General features: G+C 40.9%; 1 protein-coding gene, 1 long non-coding RNA gene and 1 other non-coding gene across 3 annotated transcripts in view; 2 read left to right on the top strand and 1 right to left on the bottom strand.

Annotated features, from left to right (window-relative positions):
• The window catches only part of LOC144580257 (uncharacterized), a 54,724-nt gene extending 38,011 nt beyond the window's left edge, over positions 1-16,713 (top strand). Inside the window, exons 2-3 of the long non-coding RNA XR_013529504.1 lie at positions 2,875-2,998; positions 16,581-16,713. This is a non-coding gene — a long non-coding RNA (uncharacterized LOC144580257). The remainder of the gene's footprint in view (positions 1-2,874; positions 2,999-16,580) is intronic.
• On the bottom strand, positions 5,721-5,783 carry LOC118149338 (U7 small nuclear RNA). The gene has a single exon (XR_004736722.1). It is a non-coding gene; the product is annotated as a U7 small nuclear RNA (small nuclear RNA).
• Positions 10,589-11,170, top strand: LOC100399394 (large ribosomal subunit protein eL21). Its single transcript, XM_035279595.3, is given in 1 exon segment — positions 10,589-11,170. A coding segment is annotated over 1 exon segment (483 nt). The 5' UTR covers positions 10,589-10,618; the 3' UTR covers positions 11,102-11,170.
• Positions 16,714-26,278: the final 9,565 nt, after the last annotated feature.

The raw sequence follows: 26,278 nt of genomic DNA, 5'->3' as shown, positions 1-26,278 counted from the left end.
GAGTGAGTGTCTTGAAGACATTATACCAATGGGTCTTGGTTCTTTATCCAGCTTGCCACTCTGTGTCTTTTAATTGGGACGTTTAGAACATTTACATTTAAGATTAGTATTATGTGTGGATTTGATCCTGTCATGAGGCTAGCTGGTTATTTTGCGGACTTGTTTATGTGGTTGCTTCATGGAGTCACTGGTCTATGTACTTCCGTGTGTCTTTGTAGTGACTGTAACAGTTTTACCTTTCCATATTCAGTGCTTCCTGCAGGAATTCTCTTGTAAGGCAGAACTGGTGGTAACAAATTCCCTCAGCATTTGCTTGTCTGAAAAGTATCTCATTTCTCCTTCGCTAATGAAGCTTAGTTTGACCAGATATAAAATTATGTGTTGAAAATTCCTTTCCCTAAGAATATTGATATTGGTCCCCAATCTCTTATAGCTTGTAAGGTTTCCTCTGAGAAGTCCACTGTAACTCTGATGGGCTTCCCTTTGTAGGTGACCTGGCCTTTTCTCTCTGGTTACCCTTAATGTTTTTTTTCTTTCATTTCAACCTTGGAGAATCTGATAATTAATGTATCTTAGGGATGGTCTTCTCATGGAGTATCTTACTTGGGTTCTCTGCATTTCCTAAATTTGAATGTTGGCTTGTCTTGCTAAGTCGGGGAAATTTTCCTGGATGATATCCTGAACTGTTTTCCAACTTGGTTTCATTCGCCCCATCTCTTTCAGGTACCCCAATCAGTTGTAGATTTGGCTTCTTTACACAATCCCATCTTTCTTGGAAACATTGTTCATTCTTTTTTATTCTTTTTCTCTATTCTGTCGGCCTATCTTATGTCAGAAAGATAGTCTTCAAGCTCTGAGAGTCCTTCTTCCAGTTGGTCGGTTCGGCTATTCATACTTGTGATCGCATTGTGAAGTTCTTGTAGCGTGTTTTTCAGCTCTAACAGGTTTGTTATCTTCTTCTCTAAACTACCTATTTTGGCTGTCAGCTCCTGTATTGTTTTAGCATGATTCTTAGCTTCTTTGCATTGAATTATAACATGCTGCTCTAGCTCAGCAAGTTAATTATTGCCCACATTCTGAAGCCTACTTCTGTCATTTCAGCCATCTCACCCTCAGTCCCGTTCTGAGCTTTTTCTGGGGAAGTGCTGTGGTCATTTGGAGAAAAAAGAGCACTCTGGCTTTTTGAGATTTTAGTGTTTCTCTCATCTTTGTGGGCTTACCCACCTTCAGTCTTCAAGGTTGCTGATCTTTGGTTGGGATTTTTGTGCTGTGTTCTTGTTGTTTTCTCTATGTTTGTTTTTCTTTTAACAGTCTGACCACTCTTCCATAGGGCTGCTGTGGTTTTCTGGGAGTCCACTCCAGACCCCAGTCACCTGTTTTTCCTGTACCTGGAGGTATCACCAGTGAACGCTGTGAAACAGCACAAATGGCAGGCTTCGCCCTCCTCTGGAAGCTCCATCCTAGGGGGTACCGATCTATTGCTAGGCTGAATGCACCTGTAGGGAGAGGCTGGAGACCCTGGTTTGGAGGTCTTACCCAGTCAGGAGGAATGGGATCCGGGACCCACTTAAAGAAGCAGTTTGGCTGCTTTTTGGTAGAGCAGCTGTGCTGTGCGGGAGAACCTTTCTACCCTGATCAGTTTGGGCTCTCCAAGGCCCACAGGCTGTACTGGCTGAGAAGCCCGAATGATCACGGTGGTGACACGTATGTTCTGGCATGCTTCTAATGCTATTAGAATTGCCTGGATCAGTGAGGGACAGCGTGCCTACTCTGCAGTATTTTCCACATGCTATGTCCAATTCAAAAGTGTTGTCACTGTAGTGACGGACTACAGTTTTGGTCAACATGGCATAATACTTACTGTATTTTGGATTTCCTTAAAACTGGGCAGTTTTCAGTGAGATGGCTAATTTTGCTTTGCCTTGCCTGATCATTTTTAGAGTCTCCTTGTACCCCAGAATGTACTTTCCACTTTTTATAACAAGTCAGAGCCTAGATTTGATCCACTCTACTGTTCTTTTTTCTTTCTTTCTTTCTTTCCTTTCCTTTCCCTTCCCTTCCCTTCCCTTCCCTTTCCTTCCTTCCTTCCTTCCTTCCTTCCTTCCTTCCTTCCTTCCTTCCTTCCTTCTTTCCTTCTTTCCTTCCTTCTTTCCTTCCTTCTTTCCTTCCTTCCTTCCTTCCTTCCTTCCTTCCTTCCTTCCTTCCTTCTTTCTTTCTTTCTTTCTTTCTTTCCTTCCTTCCTTCCTTCCTTCCTTCCTTTCTTTCTTTCTTTCTTTTCTTCTTTCTTTCCAGCACTTTTGCTCTTGTTGCCCAAGCTGGAGTGCAATGGCATGATCTCAGCTCACTGCAACCTCTGCCTCCCGGTTTCAAGCAATTCTCCTGCCTCAGCCTGATGAACAGCTGGAATTACAGGCACCCACTACCATGCCCAGCTAATTTTTGTATTTTTAGTAGAGATGCGGTTTCTCCTTGTTGGCCAGGCTGGTCTCGAACTCCTGACTTTGTGATCTGCCCACTTGGCCTCCCAAAGTGCTGGGATTACACATGTAAGCCACCGCGCCTGGCCACCACTGACTTTTCTATCTTCTTCGCAGCCACCATCTTCCTGCATTAGGTGTGGGGTGGCCCCCAAACAAAAGCAGCTGCCAAGATAACCAGGAAGCAAGAAGGGAAGAACTAGAATTTTTCTAAAGCAAAACTTTGATGGGCTGCGTACTTGTTTCATTCCCAGGAACCTTGTAATATTTAATTATTGCCACAAATCTCTTGGGTTAAAGCACTTGATTAACATTTCCTCTTTGCAGCTTAATGTGGTAATTACATCTATCGTGTCTCTAATGATTAAATGCTGCCACCTGGCCTTCTATGCACCAGGATTCTATGATTCCATTGAAATCGGGGATTCCTAATTTCGAGGCAACATTTCCTACCATCATCGTTGACCTACAGAATACAGACAACACAGAGCTTTAAAAGGATATGGAGGCTCACAACCCAGGTATTTGTTAAGTTATTAATTTTTCATACTTATTAATTTATTAATGACTTGGTGAAGGGAGTACCCTCTAGGCCTCCAAGAGGTATAGTTGGTATGTGGCTGATCATATCTGCTCTAACACACTCATTTCCCTACGCCTGAGGTTTAATTCCTAGAGCATACCAAAGAAGTATTGGCAAATCAATTTCATTCACTGTAGGCCGCTATTGAAGTCAGTGCTACTAACCAACCAGGCAAATTGTTAGTTATACCAGGGAGTTAAACAATAAATCTCCATATCTATATTAATAAATTTAGCCAGATCAACCTTATATTTTTTCTCTGTGGACTAATACCTTTAGAATATACTGTCAACATGCTCCTCAAATTTCTGACAATACAAGTTATCCTTCGACTGCTGAATTTTCTTGTATATAGCATTTTCTCTCACTCAGTAGACCTTACAATTTTCCCTCTGAGCTATACTGGGAATTAATTATTATTGTAAGTTTGAAGTTGATGCAGGTCTTGAGGAGAGAGTTTTTTTTTTTTTAATTTGGATACTGTCAGAATATAGATTATATTTAAGCCACAAAATTGCATGTGACCATCAAGTCAGTGAGCATAGACGGGAAAGAAAAGAGTTGCAAGGGCCGAACCCAATATTTAGGGATCAGGCTGAGGGAAATGAATCAGCAAAGGCAGAACGGCCAATGAGGTAAGAGGAAAACAGATTCTGAAGCAAGTGAAGCATGTGTTTAAAGGAGAAAAGAAAGATCAATGGTCTGAGAATTAACCGTTTGATTTGGCCACATAAAGCGTATTGGTGACCTTGACAGGCAATTTGGGTTGTGATGAAGACAAAACCCTAACTGGAGTAGGTTTAAGATAAGACATGAAAAGAACTTGTAGACAGAAAATACAGGCAACACTTATGAAGAATTTTGTCGTAACAAAAGTAGAGAAATGGAATGTAAGCTGAAGGAGAATATCAGGTCAAAGGTGGACATCTCTCTCTTTTTAGAATGGGGGATTCTTCAGCATGTTTCTGTGATCTAGAGCTGCAATGGAAGAGTGGCTTTAGGAGAAAAGACCGTTCACTTTTAGAAACAGGAGGAAAGGCAGTACCTGGGCACAGATGTAGGGTGGGTAGGTATGATGATGGTAGGAACTTGTGGAAATTCTCTCCTGGTGCTTTTTATTTATTTTTCACTAATTAATTTTACTGAGATATAATTTGCATACAGTAAAATGCACAGATCTCTTGCAAATAATCTGACAATTACCGGCAAACGTACCCTTCCATGTAAAAAACACCCCAGTCAAGGCAAACCCAGAACATTTTTGTCAACACAGCAGGTTCCCCCCATCCCTTTTCCAGTGAATCCCCTCATCCTTCTCCTTGCCACCAATACCCCCTCCTACTGCCCAGCAACAACTATTCTGATTTTTATCACTATAGATTAGTTTTACTAGTCTTTTGTCTTTTTTTTTTTCACTCTTATTGCCCAGGCTGGAGTGCAATGGCACAATCTCAGCTCACCGCAACCTCTGCCTCCTGGGTTCAAGTGATTCTCCTGCCTCAGCCTCCCGAGTAGCTGGGATTACAGGCATGTGCCACCACACCCAGCTAATTTTAGTATTTTTAATGGAGACTGGGGTTCTCCATGTTGGTCAGGCTGGTCTTGAACTCCCAACCTCAGGTGATCTGCCCACCTTGGCCTCCCAAAGTGCTGGGATTACAGGCATGAGCCACCATGCCCAGCCTAGTTTTACTAGTCTTAATCTTCACACAAATAAAATAATAAAATCTGTAGTGTTTTCTGGCTTATTTTCCTTAATATGATTTTTTTGAAGTCACCTATTATATATATCAATAGTTTATTATTTTACTACAGAGTTCCATAATATAAATGTATCACAATATGTATATTCATTCTCCTACTAAACAATTGGGTTGTTTTCAGTTTTTGGTTTTTGTGAATAAAGCTACTGTGAACATTCTGAGGCTAATCTTTTTGACAATTGTTTTTAACTCCAAGATCTGTACATTGAGAAAGATATTGTCCCTTAGCTTCAGATTCATATACCTAGTTGTTTACTTGAATGGTTCCTAGGTTCCTCAAACTCGAAATATTCCAAACTGAACCCTTCCCTTAAACCTGGTCCTCCTCCAATATCTCCCTTCTCAGTAACAGCACCATTATGTACCATTATGCATTTGGTTTTGCAAGTTGACCAAGCTGGTCTCAAACTTGACCTCAGGTGATCTGCCTGCCTCAGTCTCCCAAACTGCTGGGTTTACAGGCGTGAACCACCACTCCCAGCCTTCATTTGGAATTCTTATTCTGTTTTCTCAGTTAGTTGAAGATACTCAGGATTGATTGATTGATTAATTGATTGATGGGGTTTCACTCTGGTTGCCTGGGCTGGAGTGCAGTGACATAATCTTGGCTCACTTGACCTCCTGGCCCCAAGTGATCCTTCTGCCTCAGTGCCCTGAGTAGCTGGGATTACAGGCATGGGCCATGATGCCTGGCTAGCTTTTTTGTTTTTTGTTTTGTATTTTTAGTAGAGACAAGGTTTCACCATGTTGCCCAGGTTGGTCTTGAACTCATGAGCTCAAGTGATCCACCTTGGCATCTCAAAGTGCTGGGATTACAGGTGTGAGCACACAGCCAAGATTTATTTCTTAAAATTTGTTTTTCTTAAAAATTTTTCTTTTCATTGTGGGGTCAGGGGGCAGGGCACTTTCTGGTAAAGACCAGAAAACCTGCTAGGTAAATTCCAAAGAAGTTGTAATGTAATTTATTTTTTATTAAAAAAATGTTTTTAGAGACAGGTTTCATAATGTTGCCCAAACTGGCCTCAAACTCCTGGGCTCAAGCAATCCTCCCACCTCAGCCTCCAGAGTCCTGAGTAGTTGGGACTACAGGTACGAGCCACCATGCCCAGCTATGTTCAAGAATTTTTTAAAGAAGAGAATGCAGGTATTATTTTTATTCTGAAACTTCTCATATTTTCCCTTGCTATTTAAGTGCGAACTAATGTTTACACTTAAATAGTAAATAGTAGCTTAAATTTCAAATTTTATCCCTCCAATTTTTGTTACAAACTCTGTTATAATGGAAGCTCTAAATGAGCACTATCTGATTTTTAGTTACTTATAAGTAATCTGTTTTAGTCTACTAGAATGCTTGGAACTCCTTTTAATCTTCCCTGCCTCCTAGGATATGTACATCTTCATCATCAGAGCACTTGATTGACTAGGTTCATTGTCAATGAGCTGTAACATTTTGAAGGAATTTTTTTTTCCTGAGCAGGAGGTCTCAATAGTGGGCTTAATACATCAAGTAAACCATGCTGTAAACAGATGTACTGTCATTCAGCCTTTGTTTTTCTATTTGTAGAGCACAGGTAGAATAGCATAATTTAGCCTAATTCTTTAGGGCCCTAGGAATGTGGGATAGGAAATGAGCATTGGCTTCAACTTAAAGTCACTATCTGCATCAGCCCCCTATAAGACAGTCTGCCTGTCCTTGGAGGCTTTGAAGCCAAGCACTGATTTCTTCTTTCTAGCTGTGAAATTTCCAGATGGTGTCTTCTTCCAAGTGACAGCTATTTCATCTACACAAAAATATGTTGTTTAGTATAGACACATTCATTAATTATCTTAGCTAAATCTTCTGGATAACTTGCTACAGCTTTATATCAATACTTGTGTCTCTTTTTGCACTTTTATGTAATGGAGATGGCTTCTTTTCTTCAACCTCATGAATCTAGACTCAAGCTTTTCTTCTGCAGCTTTCTTACCCCTCTCAGCCTTCATAGAACTGAAGAGAGTTAGGGCCTCACTCTGGATCAGCCTTTGGTTTAAGATAATGTGTGGCTGATTGGTCTTCTATCCAGACCACTAAAACTTTCTCCGTATCAGCAATAAGGCTGTTTCACTTTCTTGTCACTTGTGTGTTCACTGGAGTGCACTTTGTGTTCCCTTCAAGAACATTTCCTTTGCATTCACAACTTGGCTGTTTGGTTCAGGAGGCCTAGCTTTTGGCTTATCTCTGCTTTCGACCTGCCTTTCTTAGTGAGTTTAATCATTTCTGGCTTTCGATTTAAATTGAGAGATGTGTGACTCTTACTTCACTGCAACACTTAGCAGGTGATTGTAGGGTTATTTATTTATTCATTTTTGAGACGGAGTCTCATTCTTGTTTGCCCAGGCTGGAGTGCAGTGGTGCCATCTCAGCTCACTGCAACCTCCACCTCCAGGGTTCAAACAATTCTCCTGCCTCAGCCTCCCAAATAGCTGGGATTACAGGCATGTGCCACCACGCCCAACTAATTTTTTAGTAGAAATAGGGTTTTACTATGTTGGCCAGGCTGGTCTCGAACTCTTGGCCTCAGGTGATCCACCCACCTTGGCCTCCGAAAGTGCTGGGATTACAGGCATGAGCCACCGTGCCAGGCCCATTGTAGGGTTATTAACTGGTCTAATGTCAATATCGTTGTGTCTTAGGGGATAGGGACATGTGAAGAGAGGGAGAAAGACAGGAGGATAAGTAGTTTATGGAGTCATCAGAACACAAACAACGTTTATCCATGAAGGTCACCATCTTATACGGGCATGGTTTGTGGTGCCCCAAAACAATTGCAATAGTAACACTAAAGATCACTGATTACAGATCGAAGTGACAGATATAATCACAATGAAAATGTTTGAAATGTTATGAGAATTACCTCAATGTGACACAGAAACATGAAGTGAGCACATGTGGTTAAAAAATGGTGCCAATAGACTTGCTCAATACAGTGTTGCCACCAATCTTCAATTTGTAAAAAAAATGCAGTATCTATGGATACAATAAAGTGAATCACAGTAAAATGAGGTGCACCTGTACTGATGCTTGATTTGATGTCTGGTTAGATAATAGGTTCATGACTGGTACCAGGAATTTCATGGGCGTGTCTTCAGTGTCTATCAGGGATAATAGCAAGCAAATCACAGGCTATTTCTTCTTTTTTTTTGTTCTTGTTGTTAAGATAGGATCTCACATCTGTTGTTCAGGCTGGAGTGCAGTGGTATGATCACGACTGACTACATTTTCAAACTCCCTGGGCTCAGGTGATCCTCCCACCCCAGCCTCCCACATAGCTTGGACTACAGGCACACGCCACCACACCTGGCTAATTTTTGTATTTTTCGTAGAGACATGGTTTCACTATGTTGCCTACGCTGGTCTCAAACTCCTGGGCTCAAGCAACCCACGCACCTCAGCCTTCCAAAGTGCTGGGATTACAGGCATGAGCTACCACATCCGACCCAACAGGGTGTTTAAAAAAAAACTATATATAGGCTGAGTGTGGTGGCTCACGCCTGTAATCCCAGCACTTTGGGAGGCGGAGGTGGGTGGATCACGAGGTCAAGAGATTGAGACCATCCTGGTCAACAAGGTGAAACCCCGTCTCTACTAAAAATACAAAAAATTAGCTGGGCATGGTGGCGTGCGCCTGTAGTCCCAGCTACTCGGGAGGCTGAGGCAGGAGAATTGCTTGAACCCAGAAGGCAGAGGTTGCAGTGAGCCGAGATCGTGCCATTGCACTCCAGTCTGGGTAACAACGGTGAAACTCCATCTCGAAAAAAAAAAAAAAAACCAACTATATATAATTTTTCATCATACATTGTATTTTGTTTTGTTATTTTTGAGTTGAAGTCTTTACTGTGTCATCCAAGTTGGAGTGCAGTGGCACAATCTTGATTCATTGCAACGGCTGCCTCCTAGGCTCAAGCAATCCTCCCAACTCAGCCTCCCTAGTAGCTGGGACCACAGGGGTGTTAGCATGCCCGGCTAACCTTTTGTATTTTTGGTAGAGACAGGGTTTTGCTATGTTTCCCAGGCTTGTCTCAAACTCCTGAGCTCAGGTAATCCACCTGCCTCAGCCTCCCAAAGTGCTGGGATTACAGGCATGAGCCACTGTGCCTGGCCTATAACTCTTTTTTAAGACTCTATCTCAGTCTGTTGCTCAGGCTTGAGTACAGTGATGCAATCATAACTCGCTGTACCCTTGCCTCAGCCTTTTAAGTAGCTGGGACCACAGGCATGTGCCACCAGAACCTGCTAATATTTTTTATTTTTGTACAGACAAGATCTCACTTGGTTGCCCAGGCTGATCTTGAACTCCTCCTGGCTTCAAGAGATTTTCCCTGGCCAGGCACGGTGGCTCACGCATATAATCCCAGCACTTTGGGAGGCTGAGGCAGGAGGATAGCTTGAGTCTAGGAGTTTGAGACCAGACTGGGCAACATAGTGAGATCTTGTCTCTACAAATAATAAAAAATAAACAAAATTAGCCAGCCATGGTGGTATGTGACAGTAGTTCTAGCTACTTGGGAAGTTGAGGTGGGAGGATTGCTTGAGCCCAGGAGGTCAAGGCTGCAGTGAGCCAAGACCGTGCCAATATACTCCAGCCTGAGCAACAGAGTGAGAACAAGTCTCAAAAAGGAAAAAAAGCAAAAGAGAGATCTTCCCCACTTGGCCTCCCAAACTGCTAGGATTACAGACATGAGCCACCATACTTGGCCTATATTATATAATTTTTTATAAGTAAGTGTAGAGCCCTGCTGTGATCTCTTAACAAATGCAGGTGGTCTGCATTTGTGATGGTCATCTGTGATCAGTGATCTTTGGTGTTACTATTGTAACTGTTTTGGGGCACCACCAATCACACCCACATAAGACAGTAATCTTCATGGAAAAAAAATGTGTGTTCTGAGTACTTCATAAACAACTCATTCACCTGTCTTTCTTCCTTTCCTCATACCTTGCAATTCCCTAAGATACAACAATATTGAAATTAGGTCAGTTAATAACCCTACAATGGCCTCTAAGTGTTCAAGTGCCTCTATGTGCTTCAAAGCCCTGCTGTGATTCTCCTAACAAGACTTGGCACATTCTCTATAAGGCATAAATGATCAATCTTTGAGCACCATTTGCACTTCAGCCTGGATGAGTTAGGATATTCCCTCTAAAATGATGATCATGTTTTTCTCCTCTCCCTACCATTCAGGAAGAGACACAATGGTTTGTGAGCTTCCTTGGATTTTGGAGGCAGCACATACCACATTTGAGTATGTTGCTCTGATTCATTTTCTTTATTTTTTTTTTCCTGAGATGGAATCTCACTCTGTCACCCAGACTGGAGTGCAGTGGCACGATTTCAGCTCACTGCAACCTTGTAAAAAAATGCAGTATCTGAACACAATAAAGTGAATCACAATAAAATGAGGTATACCTGTACTGATGCTTGATTTTATGTCTGGTTAGATAGTATCAGGTTCGTGACTGGTACCAGGTATTTCATGGACGCCTAGATTCAAGCAATTCTCCTGCCTCAGCCTCTTGAGTAGCTAGGATTACAGATGTGTACCACTATGCCTGGCTAATTTTTTTGTATTTTTAGTAGAGATATGGTTTCATCATGTTGGCCAGGCTGGTCTCAAACTCCTGACCTTGTGATCCACTGGCCTCGGTCTCCCAAAGTGTTCGGATTACAGGTGTGAGCCACCATGCCAGGCCCTATTTTCAGGTTAACACAAAAGATCTCAGTTTCGGAACCGCCATCTTCCAGTAATTTGCCAAAATGACGAACACAAAGGGAAAGAGGAGAGGCACTTGATACATGTTCTCTAGGCCTTTTAGAAAACACGGAGTTGTTCCTTTGGCCACATATATGCGAATCTATAAGAAAGGTGATATTGTAGACATCAAGGGAATGGGTACTGTTCAAAAAGGAATGCCCCACAAATGTTATCATGGCAAAACTGGAAGAGTCTACAATGTTACCCAGCATGCTGTTGGCATTGTTGTAAACAAACAAGTTAAGGGCAAGATTCTTGCCAAGAGAATTAATGTGCGTATTGAGCACATCAAGCACTCTAAGAGCCGAGATAGCTTCCTAAAACGTGTGAAGGAAAATGATCAGAAAAAGAAGGAAGCCAAAGAGAAAGGTACCTGGGTCCAACTGAAGCGACAGCCTGTTCCACCCAGAGAAGCACACTTTGTGAGAACCAATGGGAAGGAGCCTGAGCTGCTGGAACCTATTCCCTATGAATTCATGGCATGATAGGTGTTAAAAAAAATAAATAAAAGACTTCTGGACTGTAAAAAAAAAAAAAAAAAAAAAAAAAAAAGATCTCAGCTTTGAGAGGGCCCCGGAGCAAAAAAAAAAGTTTCTTTAGCTGATAAAGGTGGATCAGGGAACTGCATGGAGATGATGGCAAGTCCTAGTAGAGGAGTCAAAATGGGGCACCCGGTGGTTTGGGAGAAAAACTATGCCCTTTTTGGCAAGTGACTATTCTATTTTTGATAAGCAACTCTTGTTCTGATACTGGTTTCTGATAGAAACTGAGCACCTAACCATAAGATACCAAGGGGCCATGGATTTTGAGGGACCCTCTATGAAACAAGTGTTGTATGTGACACAGAAACATGAAGTGAGCACATGCTGTTAAGAAAAATGGAGCCAATAGACTTGCTCAGTGCAGGGCTGCCACCAATCTTCAATTTTTTAAAAAAAAAGCAGTATTTATGAATACAATAGAGTGAATGCAGCTATTTCATCTACACCGAAAATATGTTGTTTAGTGGCCATAAAGTCTGATGTTGCCAGCGGCATTCCATTGCCAAGTGAAAGCAGTGTATATGTAGGACCAGAAACAAGCAAGTTACAAGTAAATGTCATGTGAAGATGACTCACATTTACAGCATCTTTTCTGTTGCTTCTTCCGCAGCCCATACCTAAGGGCTTTGTGTAGAATTCTCTATGATCATATGCTGGGGAGGAAAAAAAAAATCCCAGTTTGGTTACAGAAATTCAGGTTTTATTGGTGCCAACTGAAAAGCTTACAGTTTCCTTCAGCTGGAAAAGCAGATCAGAGGCTTAATTTTGGATGAAGTTTAAGATATGTATTATTAATCCAAGTGGAGATGTGTTCAGCTGGACATATGAATCTGAATTTCAAGGAAGAGGACTTGATGATAGCTTAATTCAGATGCAATCCTGAAAAGTAATAGGAAAAAAAAATTCCCCCTACCCCAGTCAATAACACTTGAATGAAGACTTCTCATTATCCACTTTATCCAAAAGGAGAGATGACATTAGATAAATATATACAATGATTCCTGGAAAATAACAAATGGTTTCGCTGAATGGTCAGGGACTTGGGAGTAAGTGGACTGAAGAGCTGCTGACAAGGAGTTTTAGAAGTGTGGTGTGAGGCTGGATTTCTCAGAATGGGTCCAGAATGTTAGAATATTTGAGTCCCATGAGAATGACCACGAAAGATGCCTACTTCAGAAGACGATCTCAATAATGAAGAAGATAAAATGACTGATACTATAGATGTCACTCAGCCTCTTTCTGCTTTCAAGTGCTTGCTCAGTGAGCTCATGAAGTGGCCATTGCAGCAGGTGATGGTAATGGCACAGATGTCCTCTCATTAAGGCCACTATGGCAGCTGCCTCTGCCGAGTGCCCTGTTTTCTAGCAGCAGCAACAAGCCGTAAGCCCCTTAAATGATACTACATGAAGCAAATCTCAATTCACATTTTTTTTTGTGACCTATCAAGAGCATTTGGCATGGTTCTCTCCTTCCTCCTTGAAAAACATTCTTCAATGGCTTCTAAGGCACCCCTCGTTTTTCTTCAGTTGAAAAAGCAGAGGAAACTCCAGACATTGCTTGGTTTAGGCTTTGGCCCTACCACTCTTGGGAGTCTCCGTACAGGAGAACCATTAGTGCCTCAGATCTCGGTGTGGACCCTAAGGTCCTTTCCAACCCCACAAGCCACCTGTCAGGGTGAGCTGAGAAATCAGCCACAGGAAGCAGAGTAAGAGGAATAGCTAAGAGGAATTGTTCTAGGTGTTGGTTAGTAAGCAGGAGAGAGAAAGGGGAGAAGAAAATCGTGCACAGGGGTCGAATGCCTTCAGCCAAAGAAGGCAAGGCATAGAGCTCTCTTATCACTAGGGAATGTGTCTGAGTCACGTGGCACCAAAATATGTTTGCAGTGTTTATGAGTTACGGGTGGCTAATCTGTATGGGTCTGCAGCAACCTCAATTCTTGCCTCAGAAGAAAGAATTCAATGGAAGGGCATAAGGCAGAAAAACAGACTGAGGCAAGTTTCAGAGGTTGATTAAAAAAGCTTTGGAGCAGGAAAATACACTTAGAAGAGAGCCATGCGGACATCTTGGAGGCCACGTGCCACCCCTCCTTAATTGTCCTTTAATAATTTCTTCTCAATATCTTTGCTAGTTCTTTCTCATTTCCCTGACCTCTTATATTGGGGTGTCCCAGAGCTCGATTTTTTTTTTGAGATGGGGTCTTGCTCTGTCACCCAAGCTGGAGTGCAATGGCATGATCATGGCTTACTGTAACCTCTGTCTCCCAGGTTCAAGGGACTCTCCTGCCTCAGCCTCCCGAGTAGTTGGGATTATGGGCACCCACCACTATGCCTGGCTAATTTTTGTTTTTTTAATAGAGACAGAGTTTCACCATGTTGGTCAGGCTGGTCTCGAACTCCTGACCTCAGGTGATACACCCGCCTTAGCCTCCCAAAGTGCTGGGATTACAGGCATGAGCCACCACACCCGGCTGGAGCTCAATCTTTAGACTTCTTTTCTTCTCTGCATACTTTCCTTTCCTAGGTGATCCCTTCAAGTCTTACACCTTTAACACAAATTTGCTAACAAGCCATGTTTAAATCTTCAGCCTTGTTCTAAAATCTAGGCTCATGTATTCAATGGAATGCATTTCCACCTGTGTGTACATTTTACCTGAACTCTTTTTTAATTAGTCAAAAACTGAGCCCCAGATCTGTCCCCTAAGACTGTTCCTCCTGCAGTCTACCCTTTCAGAATTGATTGCAACATCAACTTTCCAGTTGTTTAAGCCAAAAATCTTGGAGCTGGTATTGACTCTCCTTTTTTTTTTTTGAGACAGAATCTCATTCTGTCACCCAGGCTGGAGTGGAGTGGCACAATCTCAGTTCACTGCAACTTCCACCTCCTGAGTTCAAGCAATTTCTCCTGCCTCAGCCTCCTGAGTAGCAGGATTACAGGCATGTGCCACCACACCAGGGGTTTCACCATGTTGGCCAGGCTGGTCTTAAACTCCTGACCTCAAGTGATTCCCCCACCTAGGCCTCCCAAAGTGCTGGGATTACAGGTGTGAGCCACTGTGCCCGGCCTGACTGTTTTCTTTCAAACCACACATCTAATCCATCAGCAAATCCTACTGATGCTAACTTCAAAATTAACTCCAAATTTGATCACTTACCACTGCCACTACCACTTCGGATCAAAATACCATAGTTTCCTGAATTACTGCAATAGCTTCTGAATGGATTTTCCTGCTCCAGGTCTTGCACACCAACAGCCTATTCTCTATATTCAGGTCAAGTCCCTCTACTTAAAACTTTCCAATGACTCTCAGCTCATTCAAAGTAAAAGCCAAAGTTTTCACTCTGTTTCAGCCCCATTGGTCTCCTTGGGGTTCCTAGAATGTGCCAAGCTTGTCCCCACAGAACGGTATTTGCACATCCTATTCCCTGAACTTGGAACATTTCCCTCATCCCAACCCTACCTCCAAATATCACTATATTTTGTTATTTTATTTTCTTAAAATATTTGTACAGATGTCACTTTCTAATGAGGACTTGCCCAAAAATCCTATTAAAACTGCAACCATCCTTCCCTCTGCGTTCCTTATTTCCTTTCTCTATTTTTCTCCATCACACTTGTAATTGTACTGTATGTTTTGTTTTGTTTGTTGTCTGCTCCCGCTACCTGCCAAGAAAGCAGCCGTTTATTGTCTGTTTAATGCAGTGCCTAAAACACATTAAATACTCAATAGATATTTTTCTTTCTCCCTATCCTCCAACTTTTTTTTTTTGGCAGAGTCTTCCTCTGTCACCCAGACTGGAGTGCCGTGATGGGATCTTGGCTCATTGCAGTCTCCACCTCCCAGGTTCAAGTGAAGTGATTCTTATGCCTTAGGCTCCCATGTAGCTGGGATTACAGGTGTGCATCACTACGCTGGGTTAATTTTTATATTTTTAGTAAAGACAGGATTTTGTCATGTTGGCCAGGCTGGACTTTAACTGTTGACCTCAAGTAATACATTCACCTCACCTCCCAAACTACTGGGATTACAGGCAGGACCCACTGCACCCGGCCTCTTCCAACTTTTTTGTTTTGAAAATTTTCATACCTAAAGAGGCCAGGCGTGGTGCCTCATGCCTGCAATCACAGTACTTTGGGAAGTCAAGGTGGGAGGACTGCTTGAGCCCAGGAATTTGAGACCAGTCTGGGCAACATAGGGAGGCTCCATCTCTCTTTTTTTTTTTTTTTTTTTTGAGACGGAGTTTCGCTCTCATTACCCAGGCTGGAGTGCAATGGCACAATCTCGACTCACCGCAATCTCTGCCTCCTGGGTTCAGGAGCCTCCCACTGCAGCCTCCCGAGTAGCTGGGATTACAGGCACGCGCCACCAGGCCCAGCTAATTTTTTGTATTTTTAGTAGAGACGGGGTTTCACCATGTTGACCAGAATGGTCTCGATCTCTCGACCTCATGAGCCACCCGTCTCGGCCTCCCAAAGTGCTGGGATTATAGGCTTGAGCCATTGCGCCCGGCCGGGAGGCTCCATCTCTACAAAAAATTTTAAAAATTAGCCAGATGTGGTAGCACACATCTGTGATTCCAGCTACTTGGGAGGCTGAGGCAGGAGGATCACATAAGTCCAGGAATTGGAGGTTGCAGGGAGCTATGATCACACCATTGCACTCTACCCTGGGTGACAGAGCGAGACACTGAAAACACAAAAAACTCACAGAAAATTTAACAACAAGCACAATGGATATCCATATCCCCTTCATCTAGATTAATTAATTGTTAACATTTTGACACATTTGCTTTATTTCTCTTTCAGTTGCACTACTTACACACACATACATCACACAGTTTTTTTGCTGATTTCATTTGAAAGTAAGTTTTAGAGCCGGGCGTGGTGGCTCATACCTGTAATCCTAGCACTTTGGGAGGCCGAGGTAGGTGGATCACCTGAGGTCAGGAGTTCAAAACCAGCCTGGCCATGATGGTGAAACCCCATCTTTTTTAAAATAAAAAAAAAAAGTAGGTTTTAGAGATCATGACCCTTTACTCACAAATAATTTAGCATGCATCAGCTATGATATAAAACATAAATAACCACATGTAATTATCATTCAAGATAATTAACAATTATATATATATAATAATTATTATATATATATATACACACATAGCCTGTATTCAAATTTCCTCAGTTGTTCCAGTAATATATTTTATAGCCGTTTTTAAAAAATTAATAAAGGACCCAATCAGGAATTATGCATTTCACTTAAATGCCATGTCCCTTAAGGTTTTGAAACTTAGGAACAGTGCCCCAGCTTCTTTGTTTTTATTTTATAACATTGATAGTTTTAAGGGTACATGCTGTTTGTCAATAAATATTTTATAAATTAGTACATAATTATTTCTTTGGATGTTTTTGCTTCCTGTCCCTGCAGCTCTGAACTCTGATTATTCAGTGGTCTGAGAATGGAGTCGAGAAGAATACTTCTACTGAGGAATACAACAGCAATTCCATTGAAGTTGAAATTCAATGGCCATTTCAGGTTCTTCTTACCACCAATACAACTGGTAAGAAAGAGGATTATGGGATTGGTTGTGGTAACAGATTTCAGATATCAGGGGAAATAGGGCTGCTGCTATCAGATGGGAGGAGGAGGAGTATAGACAAACTCCAGGTGATTACTGGGAGCTCCTTCTGTTATTGGCATATTCAGAGGTAAAAGGTAATGGAAGACTACAACCTATATGGGCAGGACCACCAAAGGTACAAATTTTTCAGGAACGAAAGACAGTAACACACTAGATAAGAAATAGATGGCCAAAGGCAGAGAGAACACGAAGTCAGGAGCAAAGAAAGCTCCAAGACACTGGCAGCCAAGCCTAGACCTGTTAGGCAGGAAATCTGAAGAAACTTTTCTGGGGACAGATCCACCCACTTCAGGGATTCCTCAGCAAATGATCCAGGCATATCATCTGACATTGTTTGTCTGTGTTCCCCCAGAAATCTCATCGCGAATTCCCACATGTTGTGGGAGGGACCTGGGGGAAGGTAACTGAATAAGTCTCATGAGATCTGATGGTTTTAAAAAGAAATTCCCCGGCACATGCTCTCTCTCTTTGCCTGCTGCCATACCACATAAGATGCGACTTGCTCCTCCTTGCCTTTCGCCATGAGTATTAGGCCTACCGAGCCATGTGGAAGTCCAGTGAAACTTCTTTCTTTTGTAAATTGCCCAGTGTCAGATAGGTATGTCTTTATCAGCAGCATGAAAATGGACTAATACATCATCTCACAGTGAATCTGAGAGATAACGTATTGCTATGGTGTCATTTTTCGGGTCCTCCTGAAAATTCATATGTTGAAACCTAATCACCAACTGGATAGTACTAAGATGTGGGGACTTTAGGTGGTGATTAAGTCAGGAAGGCAGAGCCTTCATGATTGAGATTAGTGCCCTTGTGAAAGAGACTCTAGAGAGCTGTGTTGCCCCCATACCAGGTGAGGACACAGCAAAAAGTCACCATCTGTGAAACAGGAAGCAGCCCTCACCAGACACAGAATCTGCTGGCATCTTGATCTTGGACTTTCCAGCCTCCAGAACTGTAAGAGATAAATTTCTGTTGTTTGTAAACTATCCGGTCTGTGGCATACTTATATACCAGACTAAGATGAGGAGAAATAGCCTCAAAATTCGGAAGCAGAATTATTTCCAACTTTGAATTCTACACCCAGTACATATGCTTTTTTTTAAAAGGAGGGAGGAGACACTTTCAGACAGGCAAGTACTCAAAAAATTTAATTTCCCATATATTTTCTCTGAGGAAGTTACTGAAGGTGTGCATCATCAAAACAGGAGATCTATCCTGGGAGGGAGGTGAAAGGATTCTCCAAGATGTTTATCAAGGGAGACCCTAGGATGACAGCTATGTGACAAGTCAGAGTTAAGATAGGTCAGAGGCCCTGGAACAGAAATATTTAGGAAGATGAAATTGATAGAATATGTGAATTTAAACAACTGTAAGAGAGTTTGATTGAATTAGAAATTAGAAAGTTAAATACATACTCATAAATTATTAACTCTAGGGAAAGCAAAATATTTTATAGGAAAGGAAAATGATCATAGTTGACTACATTGCTCCATTCCTAAAGCAATATAGTCATAATAATATAAACACTATATATTTATCTAACCAAAATTATATCACTATATTGTGATAAGAATGATAACTGCTTTGTATGTCTGTGTTTAATTGTGGTGTAGAGAGGAAAGACCATAGGGGGAATGCCTGCAACTAAAAGAATGTGACATAGCAGCACAAACATGTTATCTAGAGTATGGAGGTATGTATGAAGAGACTCATTTAGAGGTAAATGTAGTTGCCTTTGGACACAGGGAAATGATGGGTAGAAGAACAATTGAGAGCTGTTCTTTATTTTAACATATCTCATAAAATTTGTTGACTTTTAAAAGTAAATATAAAAGGTTAATTTATAATCACAATATTTCAGAGGCATTACTTAGGACACTGAGATAGTTATTTTGTTTACCATTCCTTGTATATGCTAAAGACACATAATTTTTTTTTTTTTTTTTTGAGACGGAGTTTTGCTGTTGTTACTCAGACTGGAGTGCAATGGCACGATCTTGGCTCACCGCAACCTCCGGCTCCTGAGTTCAAGCAATTCTCCTGCCTCAGCCTCCCGAGCAGCTGGGACTACAGGCGCGCACCACCATGCCCAGCTAATTTTTGTATTTTTAGTAGAGACGGGGTTTCACCTTGTTGACCAGGATGGTCTCGATCTCTTGACTTCGTGATCCACCCGCCTCAGCCTCCCAAAGTGCTGGGATTATAGGCGTGAGCCACTGCGCCCGGCCGACACACAATTTTTTTTTTAAATGGAATCCTTGTAAATGTATCAGAGTTATGAGCCACTACTAGTCTGTAAAATTGAGATCAGGGATTATTTCTTATACTTCATTCTTATACTTCAGGACACAGTGTGGCATTATTTGCATTGCATTTTTATTAATGTGTAGGATATTCTTTGTATCAGACTCAAGTAGAACCAAATCAAATTCCTTTTTAGTCTCAGTTAATGTATAAGCAATTCTGAGTAGAATATTTCACTTTAAAGTGAGATCTGCTCTTTCCTGGGCTATGAATTGAAACATTACCTCCCAATCAAGAAATCAACAATGCAGTGATTCCAATGTATGGCCTCCAAAATTCAGGTATTGCCAATGTGGTGGTGTTGGGAGCTGAGGGCCTTTAAGAAGTGATTGAAACATGAGGGCTTCTCCCTTGTGAGTGGGATTGGATGCTCCTGTGAAAAGGCTTGATGGAGGCAGTTGTTCCCTTTGCCCTTCTGGTTTCTACCATGTGAACACACAGTGTTCCTCCCCTCCAGAGGATGCAGCAACAAGGCCTTGGAAGTAGAGACTGGACCCTCATCAGGCACGAATCTGCCATTGCCTTGATCTTAGATTTCCCACCCTCCAGAACTGTGAGAAATACATTTCTATTGTTTATAAATTACCTAGTCTGGCCAGGTGCGGTGGCTCACACCTATAATCCCAGCATTTTGGGAGGCCAGGGCAGTCAGATCACCTGAGGTCAGGAGTATGAGACCAGCCTGGCCAACATGGTGAAACACAGTCTCTACTAAAAATACAGAAATTAGCCAGGCATGGTGGCTTGCACCTGTAATCCCGGCTACTTGGGAGGCTAAGGCAGAAGAATTGCTCGAACCCAGGAGGTGGAGGTTGCAGTGAGCTGAGATGGCACCACTGTATTCCAGCCTGGGTGACAGAGTCTCACTCTGTCAAAAAAAATATATATATAAATAAATAAATAATCTAGTCTGTGGTATCTGTAATAGTAGCATAAACGGATAAAGATAAATCAACAGTCTTTTTTGGAATATTTATCTTGGACAAGAGAGGTAACATAGTTTTAAAAATCAATTTTAGTATATAATAGTTGTTTTTGTTTTTTTTGAGACAAGGTCTCTGTCATCCAGGCTGGAGTGGTGGCACAGTCTCGGCTTACCGCAATCTCTGCCTCCCAAATTCAAGCACTTCTCCAGCCTCAGCCCCGCAAGTAGCTGGGACTACAGGAGCACACCACCATACCTGGTTAATTTTTGTACTTTTTGTAGAGACGGGGTTTCACCATGTTGCCCAGGCTGATCTCAAATCCCTGAGCTCAAGTGATCCACCCAAATTGGCCTCCCAAGGTGCCGGGATTATAGGCATGCACCACTGCACCCGGCAGTACACATAGTGCTTCAATAGCTGGATTACTGTGTTTATTAACTATATTACATTCTGTAGGAAAAGAATCTGAGAGATTGCCAAGGTCACCCAGAGAATCAGGCACAGCACTTCTTCAGGTCATTTACCCTAAACTGAACTTTTGTGAAAATGCATACAGAGTAGGTGTGAGGAAAAAGTCAGAAGGGTTTATCCCACTTGAAATTAATGAGCAGTGTAGTTTGTCTTCAGAGTGTTGATGGATAAAAGACAAAAACTGGTATGTATATTCAGCTTTCAATTTGTTGAAAGGGGATTAAAAATAGAAAGGAATTCTATTTAGGTTTAGACAGTGAAAGTTGAGAAACAGAACTTTTGTAAAGGAGTAGGCTTGAGATATTTTTTCCTACTGAAGAGTCCAAATTATGGAGCTGCCAGAATAAGCATCTTGTCTGCCTGCTTGTATTTTTGGTGTCTTGATTAATTGCATAGCTGTCCTGCATCAGCAGTTTAAAATCTATAAATTCACAGCTCCAGAGAGTTAATATAAGATTCTCCAGCCACTATTTAAAGGACCAGAGATCAAAGAAACAAAGGAGCCTCTTTATAGGCACTATTTGAGTACTTTGCTAGTCCTTAGACAGTAATTTCACAAAGTAGATGCTTGTATTTGTCAAGAAAATCTCTTTCAACACCTTCTTCTCCTCTTCATTAGTTCCCTGTCATTATAAATAGAGTTCATATTCTATGCCTCTAACAGGGTGTAATTATTTTATGTAGAACAATTCTACAACTTTCTATTTGCTTTATTAATGGTTGTCTCCTGTATGGAAGCTTACTTTTGATATCTTAGGTTTAAAAAAAAACCTCAGTAGAGAGTAGAATAATGATTACCAGAGACTGGGTAGGGAAGGAAGAGAGGTTTGTTAATGGGTACAGAAATAGAGCTGGATGGAAGAAATAAGTCTTAGTATCTGATAGTACTGTAGGGAAATTATAATTAACAATAATTCATTGTATACATCGAAATAACTAGAAAATAATTTTAATGTTCCCAACACAAAGATAAATGTTTGGAGTGAATATCCCAATTACTCTGATTTGATCATTACTCATTATATACACGTGTCAAAATATCACAAGTACCCCCAAAATATGTACAACTATGATATATCAGTTTAAAAAAAACCAAAAAGCTCAGAAGAGTATCCCTAAGACTTAAGGGATGGTAAGTATAATTCAGAAAACTTTGGAAAGAATGGAGTCTTGCTGGGAGTGGTGGCTCATGTGTGTAATCCCAGCACTTTGGGAGGCTGAGGCAGGTAGATCACCTAAGGTCAGGAGTTTGAGACCAGTCTGACCAACATGGAGAAAACTTGTCTCTACTAAAAATACAACAAATTAGCTGGGTGTAGTGTCATATGCCTGTAATCTCAGTTACTCTGGAGGCTGAGGCAGGAGAACTGTTTGAACCTGGGAGGCAGAGGTTATGGTGAGCGGAGATCGTGCCATTGCACTCCAGCCTGGGCAACAAGAGCAAAACTCCATCTCAAAAAGAAAAAAAAAAGAGAGTCTTGGAAAGAGTTAGTAGAAGACAATTGCATTAATAAATTACCATTTAAAAATCTGCCATGCAGAAGATAACCACACACTTAAAATGACTTACCTATTAGCTTCTATAATTTTAAATTGATTTTCTGACATGTTTCCTACATATATACAAAAAAAGCATTCCACATTTTTAGCATTAAATGCTGAAAGGTGTAATTTAATAATAATGCTCTGCATTTATTGTTTTATACCTTTAAAATGCTTTCACATATGTAATTTGAGACAGATCATGCAGGTATTATGATCATTTATAGATTGAGGAAACTGAGATATAAGAATTTAAGTGACATGGCCAAGGCCTCAAAACCACATGGTGGCAGGCAGGACCGGAATTCTTGTTCCAGTGTTTTGTTCTTTACTATCTATCAGTAAAAATTATGTCTTTGATTAATTATAGGCATTCCCAATTTGTATTTTAGTATATGAAGACAAAACAAGAATCTTAAGAGATTTGTTCAGGGTTACTCTGTGAGAGAATGAACAGCTATGAAAGACATACACAAACCCTGACTTGTTATCCTTTGCTGAAAATACTTGACCACAATAAACGTGAAAGCGAAGGCTGAGGAGTTGCACAGAACACATTGTCCATTACTGCTCGTCTTAAAATTTGTTCTAGATAAACGGTTTCCATTAAAATCCATTTCTTCTTGGCAAATGCTCTAGCCTATGTGTAGCTACTCTTCTCCTTACAATGTATTAAAAACAAAAAGAGAGCAACTTTTTTTCCTGGATAAATAACAGAAATGGACCAATTATTTATGATAAACGAAGGTCAGAATAATTAAACTTTTACAGACTAAATACAGTATTATTTCCATCCTACAACTGCATAGTATATAACGAGTGTAAACTATGATGTGGCCAAATAATTATAATAATATTATAAGTAACATTCTGTTAATCTGACTTTAAGAATTAATTTTGATGGTCTTCAGACATCTATTTCATAAAATGAAAGAATTTTGAAATCAAAGAAACCATTATATATCCAATGAATGGTTGCCTCAGTGTACTTAAATAGAGAATTAAAAGTAATTTGGGTATTAGTACAAATTAGTAGAAATTGGTCATTATTTTGGCCACTTCAACAGCTTCCCTATATTTAGAATATTTCTCACCGTGTAAATCTTGGTGGCAAGCAAAGACTGTCTCCCATAATGGAAGCAGAAGATGTCATATACTTTCTCTAGGGTGCAGGCATGTGACCTAGGCTTTTCAGCCAGGAATCTGTGTTAGACCATTGACTCAGAGCTGAAGAGACAAGCGACTGGTTTTTTTTCCCCTCTCTCCCTCCTCCCTTCCTCCTTTTTTCTCCTAGTGGCAGTAGAGGTTACTGCAAGCTTGAGTTCCCACTGTACAAGTGGCCAAAGGGCAAATTGTGTTGTCGGGTGCTTGATGTCTTTGGTGCTAGCTGTAAGATTACCAAATTGTCAGTCATACTTTGCCCAGCACTTTTCAGATTTTGGCATGGAAGGCTCTGAATCCTTGGAAGTTACACGCTCACCAGGAAAACCAGGTCAGTTCGTAGCACTAGCCAACTTCATCGTGTCAGTTTTGTGGGTGGTTTATTGTTGCTGTTTAAGTTCAAGCCTGGTTTTACAGCCCTCTCTACAATTCTGTGAGCTACCTGATAGCGTTTTAAACTTGTTTTTTTTGAGATAAGATCTTGTTCTGTCACCCAGGCTGGAGTGCGGTGGCGTGATCACGGCTCACTGCAGCCTTGACCTCCAGGGTCAAGCGATCCTCCCACTTCAGCCTTTTGAGTAGCTGGGACTAAAGGCATGCACCACTGTGCCTGGCTAATTTTTAATTTCTTTTGTAGAGGTGAAGTCTTGCTATGTTGTGCAGGCTAGTCTTGGAATCCTGGCCTCAGTGGATCCTTCTGCCTTGACCTCCCAAAGTGCTGGGATTACAGGCATGAGTCACTGCATCTGGCCAAAACAAACAAAAAAAATTTAATGGAAGTATAACTCAGTATCTGATGGTCTAAATGTCTGTATCCTCCCAAATTCTTACATTGAAACCTAATCACCAATGTGATGGTGTTAGGAGGTGGGGCCTCTAGGAGGTGATCAGGTCATAAGAACACAGCCTCTGTGAATGAAATTAATGCCTTTATTAAAGATGTCCCAGAAAGCTGCCTTGCCTCTTCCACCGTGTGAGGACACATCTACTACTGAAGTAAGGGGCCTTCATCAGACACCATATATGCTAGTCCCTTGATCTTGGCGTTCTTAGCCTCCAGAACTGTGAGAAATAACTTCCGTTGTTTCTAAGTACTTAGTCAATGGTATTTTGTAATAGAAACCCAAATAACTAACATAATATCCTGTTAATCGACTACTGTTCTGCTTAAATCAGAGAAAACTGGTCTCAATTATTCTTACCAAGAACCTTGACTAAAACAGACACGTTTGATGTAAGCAGTTTGGTAACTTTGTATATTTCACAATGACCGTATGAGTCATATGGGCTTAAATCAGCTCATATAGTTATTACAGACCCTCTTTGATGTTAGTGAACTTTTTAGCATGTTGGAAGGTTCTGAAAAAGCCTCAATAATGAGTGTTGTTATTGTATTTTTGAAATCCTGAGATATTTCTGATGGTCAAGACTACCATGAATCATTTTTTCCCTGGTGATGAGACAAACAAACATTGGCAGAATGTAAAATCACTTAAAAATAAAGTTGCTGACAGAAAATCTTAGATTTCCTCCATTCCATTCCATAACCCCCAAATTTATGAATGCTTACTTATCAAGATGAGTAATTTTTAAAGTCAAAGGAACAGAAGAAAGTGGTAACCTAAAAAACCCATTTAGCTATTCAACTTTGGAGCATATATAAAAGTTCTTCTTCTTTTTTTAATTGCATTATAGGTTTTGGGGTACATGTGAAGAACATGCAAGATAGTTGCATATGTACACACGTGGCAGTGTGATTTGCTGCCTTCCTCCCCTCCACCTATATCTGGCATTTCTCCCCATGTTATCTCTCCCCAACTCCCCACCCCCTGTTGTCCCTCCCCTATTCCCCCCAACATATAAAAGTTCTTTGTTGTTTTTCCTGACAGTTAGGCATCTCTCCTGAACACACCCACCTCTCACCAGCTTTACCTTCCCAACGTCCTCATATTCCTGCACTCTGATTTTCCATCATTTGGAGAGGAAACCTTCAGTAAAGATATTCCTGCTCATTAAAATGGTTATCACAATGTTATTGCATAAGCAACACATCTTTATTAAACAAAATACAAATACTGGAAGACAAATAGAAACAAGTGTCCATAATTCTGCCACTAATAACATTTTGATATTCTTTTTTGTAAACACTCATGTCTTTAATTATATAATTCTTTAAAATTTCGGTGGGGGGAGTCAAATGATCATACTACTTCAGAATCTGCTTTATTGTAGAATTGTGGATTTCTTTCTAGATAGATATAATTTCAAATGATTGGACACTTTTACCATGTATAGAAGTAGCATAACATGTCATCGTTGAGTCTGTTAGGCTGGAGTATAGGGGTGTGATCATAGCTCACTGCAGCCTCAATTTCCTGGGCCCAGGTGATCCTCCAGCCTCAGCCTCCTTGAGTAGCTGGGACTACAGGCACACACCACCATGCCTGGCTAATGTTTGTGATTTTTAGTAACAGTGAAGTCTTGCTGTGTTGCCCAGGATGGTCTTGCACTCCTGAATTCAAACAATCTTCTTGCCTTGGCTTCCCAAAGTGCTGGGATTGGGAATGCATGAGCCAGCAACGCCCAGCTACCATTGAATCAAATTTGTTGCACATTGTTAGTTTTTATAAACAAAACTGCCAAAATTGTTTATTTATTCTTCAATCTTTTTCTGATTATTTCCCAAAAATAAACATTAGAAATAGAATTTTTACACCAGAGATATGCCCATTTTTGAGGGTTTTCTTATATCTTGACAAATTGCCTCCCAGAGAAGTTGTGCCTTTTTATGCTCTTCCCAATCAGTTATGAGACTGTCTACTTCCACCCTCAACAACACTGAGTGTTATCATTCTTTTTAATCATCATTAATTGGATAGACAAAGAGATATCTCATTAGTTTATTGATTACAAGGAGGCTAACATTTTAATATATCTTTTGGCCTTGTATTTCTTCTTTTGTGAATTATCTGCTCCTATCAAGTGTTTGTTTTTCTTCATTGTGGATATATGAAATTAACAACTTAATTCCATCTGGAAATGCAGAGAAGCAAATCCACATTCTGAAAGTAATTATCATC

The sequence above is a fragment of the Callithrix jacchus genome, chromosome 18, assembly GCF_049354715.1.
Source record: "Callithrix jacchus isolate 240 chromosome 18, calJac240_pri, whole genome shotgun sequence".
NCBI classification, from domain to species: Eukaryota; Metazoa; Chordata; class Mammalia; order Primates; family Cebidae; genus Callithrix; species Callithrix jacchus.
Note: the sequence above shows the minus strand (reverse complement) of the source record. Positions and strands in the feature narration are given on the sequence as shown.